This window comes from Physcomitrium patens, chromosome 22 (genome assembly GCF_059467195.1).
Source record: "Physcomitrium patens ecotype Gransden chromosome 22, ASM5946719v1, whole genome shotgun sequence".
NCBI lineage: Eukaryota > Viridiplantae > Streptophyta > Bryopsida > Funariales > Funariaceae > Physcomitrium > Physcomitrium patens.
The window spans coordinates 8,399,910-8,407,138 of NC_143431.1; the positions used below are offsets into that span (position 1 = coordinate 8,399,910).

The 7,229-nt window shown below is 39.6% G+C and overlaps 1 protein-coding gene across 1 annotated transcript; it reads right to left on the reverse strand.

Moving 5' to 3' along the window:
• Positions 1-1,300: 1,300 nt before the first annotated feature.
• LOC112274993 (putative WRKY transcription factor 57) lies at positions 1,301-3,430 on the reverse strand. The gene is made up of 2 exons (XM_024504905.1): positions 3,309-3,430; positions 1,301-2,126 (listed from the first exon to the last, which is right to left on the reverse strand). The coding sequence occupies exons 1-2, from the start codon at positions 3,428-3,430 to the stop codon at positions 1,763-1,765; spliced, it is 486 nt and encodes a 161-aa protein (XP_024360673.1). The 3' UTR covers positions 1,301-1,762.
• Between the last annotated feature and the right edge of the window lie 3,799 nt (positions 3,431-7,229).

The following is a 7,229-nucleotide window of genomic DNA, read 5'->3' on the forward strand; positions in this document are numbered from 1 at the left end:
GGGCTTTACCTGCAGAGCAAATAAGAAGCTGAAATTGAAGGAGTATTCCGGGAGTTTCTTTCGGTAATTCTCAGCACAAGGTGGAAGAGACATCATGTATCATGCGACGATGAGCCGATCAAATCGGAACACTCCCCATTCCACAGATCAATCCAAAGTCAATTGTGATTGACGGATTTTTCTCTAGAGAAACATGGATCCTTACAAAATTTCAAGAGTTGAGAACCGTCGGACCGGCGCTGGCACAGGCTCTGACATCAATTCTGCTACTTGCTTTTCATTCCTGGGAATCAACTCATCACGAAAAGTTTCTGCGCCTGTTATTGTGGCCAAGCTGACAGCACGAGCAACGTGTTGATGTAAAAGCTTGCACTGCGCGATATTTGATGATTCTGAAATCCAGTCGTTTCAACCCTGACGAGCATGATCTCGATGTGGTGAAAAAACAAAACAAATAACAAAAACAAAAAAACTTTTAATAGCCAAAACGGAACTCCAGAACTCGCTTTCTAAAAGCGGAAGTTCATTTAAAACAGTAATGATGTCTGTGAGAGGGTTTTGATACTGTACTCGGATTTTAATTACTCTGACACCACTAATCCGCTATGTAAATTTTGCAAGTCTACCTTTTCTACTTTGTCCCACTCTCATAGTCAAAAAAGAATGGTCAAATTTCAATGATGACTAGTTTCTGGGTATTTGATGCGCTTCCTGGAGAGGAGATTAGGTAATTTTGGAGAATGTTAGAAAGAGGTGTTGAGAAACGTCAAACTAAAAATTCTTGCTTCGCTAAGTTAGAATTTGATTTTAAGATCGAATAAAAGAATGTCTTCGAATTATCCCATGTCGACGAAATGATACCAGCATACATTTTTCACTAGTTGCCTTGTCAGTCAGCTAGTCTGAACCTGGCAAATTTTCAGTAGTCTTCATATCATCTTGAAGGCAAAAGGCCAGCAGGTCTTGCAATTTGCGTAGATTGCCAAGCCGCTATAATGGCGAGGATTAGTGTCAGGTGGCTTGCCTGCTTGGAGAGCGTTTTTTCGTTGTATTCGTCAAAGATTACAAGGGGCCGTTCTGGCCAGCTCATGAAGAATCGAGTCATCAACGTGGTAGACTAGCAAATGAATCTCTACACTCGAAGTAATCCATCACATTTTCATACCAAGTTTTAACCCAAACCTCCTCTGAAGAAGAAACAGAAAAAATCTTAGAACATTCAGTCCATTCACAAGGCCTTCGGAATTATACACAACAATGGTCTGCATGTATTCAGGAATACCAACTCATAGATTTTGAGTACCAAAACACCGTCTGAGTTTGACTGAAATTGGGATGTACAAAAATACAATGAGCCTGAGGTTTTGGATAAGTTCAAGCTCTAGAAGTGGTGGGATTTGTGGGTCTAAGCATATCCTCCGAGAGACCTTCGTCCGTTGATACAGACAATTCTCGACTAAGTGCTGCACTATGAGCAGTAAAAGATCTGTTTAAGTATTCTGGTCTTGGAACGAACGGCTGCTCTGGAGCAAATGCTGCTGCGCCACTAATCAAGGAATTGTAATCTAAGTGAAAGCCACCCTGCTGCTCTGGTGTTGAAGAAACTGAGTCGCAAGAACTGGCTCTGATTTGACAGTGCACTCACGTTCGAGAAACTTGAGCGAGGGAAATTGGTCAGCAGACCTTCTCGGTGTCTGCTCATGAGGTCGTGAGCTCCGAACTGAATGGGCTGAGACTAAATAGACGCCCAGGCGGCCTCCTGCTATAATCTAAGCAGCTCATGAGCTCGAAGCAGATTCAAGCTGGAGCGAAGAGAAGCTAGGTCTTGTGATTGTTCGTGCGGCAACAGCATAGATGATCTGAACAGAAGATCCGACAAACTAAAGGGGCTGTGACTTGAGAAAGATGGCTCCAGCGCCGGATTACTCGCCATGCTGTAGTGGTGGCTCAGGGTGGCCAAAAGCCCCGGTAATCCTCCCGGGTATCCTGGAGGGCATCTGAGGAAACTCGGAAACTGGTGGGAGTGTGTGCCTTCGTAGGCAGTGGCCACCAGTCCCGGATCCTCGATGCAGCGCTCCACGCGTTTGCGAACTGGGCAGTTCGGTGTCGCACACCTGTAATAGTTTCTGCAACATTACGGGTGGCTCGAGTCAGACAACAAGAAGTGCGAGTCTTATTTTAAATAGTGAATAATGATGTCAAAGCAGCATTTCAAGTACTCGAAAGAGTGGATTTGATTCCTTGCATGAGAAATGCACGCTTCTAAAGACTGGCTACCGACTGTATAATACATGGTTCGACATCGACGTCGAATCACACACTCGGCACGATATTCCTTAAAAACTAGAGAGCTTGGAAAGACGAAGAACTGAACGAATGGATGTAGAATATTCCCTTGCACTCTCTCTTGGCCTTAATTCTTGGGTTTCCCAGGACTGTACATCCTGTTCTACTCGATAGGGGCCCCCGTCATTAAAACCTTTGCCGAAAGGCCTTTTCAGTCAACAGCTTCAATTCTCAGGCATTTAAAGTAGTCTCTCCCTCAACCGTTAGAAGAAGCTGAAACTGCTATGAATTGCTAACTGCATATATTGACCTCAAATTTTGGCTCTCCCATCCACGAAAGAAAATAGCTCAAATATTACTATTATACTGTCAACCTATGCTTAATACTTTCATTTTCTGTCCTCTTAACATGATATGAATTATTCATATGTTCTCCGAAACAAAATGCAGGGTATTGCTCCATTAGTCGCTGGTAAAGTTCTTTTGCTAGAAATAAAAGAAAACTACATCTATCGTAAAATCCGGTTGAATAGACAAGTCTAACTTGCGATTCAAAAAAATTCACGTGCATGCGAACCAAAAATTTCTTATGAAAAGCTACTAGGAACTAATCCTCATCAGTACGATGATGCAGCCAGCCACCCTTCTAAAAGGTAACCTGTCAGCTTATCGCACCGGATCTCGCACGAGATACCTTTGTCAGTTTTACAGCACAAGGGTGGCATCTTTGAACGGAGATCGGACATTTTAATGAATCGATACTCAGACAGTCGGACCATTATTACAGTTTGCATGATGTGTGCTTCAAGAAATACTAGGAGGTCTAATTATCCAGTAAAGTCAGTCATGTAAAAATTCATGTATCAATCAACTCTCGAAAACAAAAAACAATCAGCTTGTTTTCTCAAACCAAAATAAAGTACGAGAGACTTGATGGTTCCACTGTATGCATGTGCAGTGGATCAGAGCAATAGCACTGCCAAGGTTGCGTGCACAGAAATTAGACCAGTAGTGTGAAGTACCTGGGATGAGGACTGTTTTTAACTGCCTTCTGTCCATACTTGCGCCACTTGTAACCATCATCCAATACATCGGTGTCTGCCCTGGTCTTGATCGCATAGCGGGGCTCGGGAACTCTCTTCATGCCTCCCTTCTTTCGGGGGCGATTTCAGCGGACGACACTAGCCCTGAACATCACTCGATCAGATTAATTATCCACGCCAAAATACATATTAACATGCATCTTTATTTACCTAGAGTTTACTGTCGCAGTCCTCACAGATTCTCAAAAATGATTGATGCGATTCTAGTACTTGTTTATAAATGTGTTTCTGTACTGTTCACCGTTTGGGATGTTGTTCACATGTTCGACTGGGACTGTCAATTGTGAACATATTACTTACATAGGCTCCTTTGTTTCTTGATCACCGCTTCTGGCATCCTCCTCTGCGTCTTCTTCTACGCCATCTCCATCTTCTTCATCCCCCTCATGCGATCGCACCCGTTTCTCACTTTGACCTGAGGTTTCTGCGGCATCTCTACTGCAGGCCTCAGTTTTTCGTTTCCTGGTTTTGGATTCTGTCTTACCATCGCTTACTAGAGACGATGACAACGACTCAGAAGTAATCGGTGTCCCTGAATGGGATCTGTCTGCGAGAAGCTGTGCATCTGTGCACGTGGAAGAAGACACATGCCTCTCGGCCTTCGGTGATTCTAGGTGGTCTCCGTCATGTTCGTAGGAACCCTCAAAAGCTTGCAGTTCGAGCACGGACTGTGCCCATGCAACCTGATAGGTTGGTTTGTCAAGAGGACAAGTAGATGCACAAACATCTGATAGATTGTCCTGAGAACCTCTGGTAGTCACTCCCACTTCATCAGATGTCTTGATGTTTGAAAATCTTGGGGAGGTTACTTCAGATGAATTTATACGCCGCTGCATGACTATATCTTCCGTAAACCATGAGAAGTCGGCGAGCGCCTCTCTTTGGTTCAGACTGGCGGTTTCCCAGCTGGGTTCTGATTCACTGGACACTGATGGCAGAAGACATCGCAGCTCTGGCGGTGGTGAAATGAATGACCATGGGTTCAAGCCCGGACTTATATCAGGGATCCTACCGTAGGAGTCGTAGAAACCGTGAAAACTTGAACCGTCTCCCGATACGGTCTGAGATAATTGAGACGGAACAGCATGAGAATCGGTTAGTGAGTGCATAATCCGTTGCGAGTAGTCGATTTCAACGTCCTTATTTAAGCCTACTTGTTGAACTGGATGAGTAGACCCTTCCATGATACCGAAGAGGCAATGAAGGTCGCAAGGTCTTCACGAATAGTAATGCAACCAATACGTCGCCAAGAAATGTCTCAGAAAAAAGTCCTCCCAAGACGGAGACTGTGAATCTAGTTTCTGTAGTTTCAATTTCGTTATCTACTGCGTACATTTACAACCAGAAGAAGCCGCCTTCAAGATGTGACAACTACCAGTCGGCAGATGTCTACAGTACGAAATTCAGGGTCAAGCTTAATTTCTATCAGATTGAGGGAGGCTTTGCCTATGAATATCAGCTCATAACATGCGCGTGGGAAATTAATTAATTCAACTCCAAGGACACTGCAACTTTTCAGAATCGGAACACGCCCCTTTTATGAGTCGGTGGACCCCATGTCCGCTTCGCCCCCCACGTCCGGTTCCCATCGCCGCTCATGCATTCTACCGCGCATTGCCGCACGAGGATGTGACCAGCGGCCGCGGCTGCGGCTGCGGAAGCGGTAGCACGCGGCTAGATTACGAAGGAGACGATGGGCTGGCCAAACTACATCTCAATCAAACCAACAGCCTTATTAAGTAATCAAAATTAAATAATTTAATTATAGAAGGCCAGAACTAAAAGACAATTTTAAAACGTTGGGGGGGGGGGGTGTTAATCTCATGTAGAAAAATATATATGTACATAGAATAAAAATTGATGTCAAATAATTATTTATTATGGAATTACACCATTTATAAATTGGCCAACATCGTAAAAATAGATCGTAGATCATAGATATTATTCTTCTTTGGGGTTGATAGATGATACATCATAGATATTATAGTTAATTTCAAGCAAAGTTGAGTACAAAAACAAATGTATTTTGAGGAGCCATGGACTAAATGATGATGTCTTCAATGTCAAATCTGAGAAAACAAATATTTTTAAATGGGATTTTAAAACATGAATTCTATGAATGTGTGAACTTTGTAAATTTAGGATGAAGGCCCAGAAGGAGGAGAAGAAGAAACCGTACCCGAGCCGTAAGCGGAGACAGAATACGTACAATTATCTTTCCCGGAAAATGGACAGCGGTCTCTGCAGCGCTGGACATGTCTGCTGTACGTATCCCGTAGACCAGTCATTTGCTACTCGTGTATGTACACCAAATCCAATTAATCCCCTCCCCTTGCTTATTGCTGCGCCACCTTGCCTTTGACTGAGCCCCCCCCCCCTTTGACCTCTTCGTTCCATGACGTGGTCCCTCCGAAGATCCTTCGACATTAAAATCTTGTTTTGATATGGTTAGACCTGTTAATATCTTTATAAAAAACTAGACTTGGAAAGCACATTTTGAGCTTGTACTTGGCATTTAGTATATGAATGTTTAACTATAAAATATACTTAGTATAAAGACATCAGGGTATGTTGGAAATTATTTTTTAAAATACTAATTCTTTAAGATTGCATTTTTGGATTTTTATTGAAATTTCAATTTTTTTCAATAAAATAAAATATAGAAAGAATAAGACTAGTATGATGGCTTATTATAACTATTTAATAAGAACATGCAACATCAATAAATAATATGTAGTAGGTATGCTTAAGGTAGCCAATGCATCTTGAATTGTCTTTCTTCTATAATTATCTTTATACAGTTTTTTTATTTTATTTGGACTATTTATTTTTAGTTTCATAAAGATTGATTGGAATAGATATACTATATTATCAAATTACAAATATATTTCTTTCTAATGACTATACATGTGCAATTATATTCAATTCTTCTATTGAATTAATATTTAGAAGAAATAATTTTTATTGCATAGATTTGCATTTAAAAACTTAATTTAGAAGAAGTTAGCTAATTAGGCTTTAAGTATTGTTGCATCAATTCATTGCTAGCATAGGTATATTTATGTCACTTAGTATAATGGTGTCATACTACAATTGCTTACAATACCAATTAAAATACATAATATGTTTATAAGTCCTAATAAGTATTAAAGTGGTTAGCAGATTAATTTAAAGAGAATTTATGTAAGAAACTTTATTTTGGATTTTTATTTTTTTTAATTTTTAAAGCTGATTATGGAATTTAAATTATATAGAATCTAGATATTAAATATGAAGCCTTGAGAGGAAATTTGGGGCCTACAAGTAAAAAACCAAACTACTAAGAAGTTGATTTAGAGGGATGAAAGTAAGGTCTAGAAAGATGAAGATAAAGCATGGAGATCTTTATTTCTATTAGTTGATGGTTATGTCAAATAGGCTTTCAATAGGCTATTAGCATCCATATTGGAGATTTGAGTAACTTCAAAGGAAGAATTTGATGGAAAAAATAAATAAATAATAATAAAAAAATGAATGTAAAGCTTAAGTTTTAAGTTATAATTTATGTGCAAATTTTAGAAGATTCAAGGTTGGGATAAAAGAAATGTAATTATTTGAAATTAAGATGTTGTATTATAATTCAATTATATGGTAAAAGATAAAAATATTAATTCTTTTATAAAAGAATATAATTGAAAGATATAATAGCAAAATATGGATAAAAGATAGAGATGTAGTTAAAAAATTTAGTATTAATATTATTTTTTTGTAAAAAAAAACTTCTACTTACTTTGTATTATTATTAATAAGCCAAAAAATATATATATTTTTTTTAAAAATAATATAGACATCTTTAGAAAA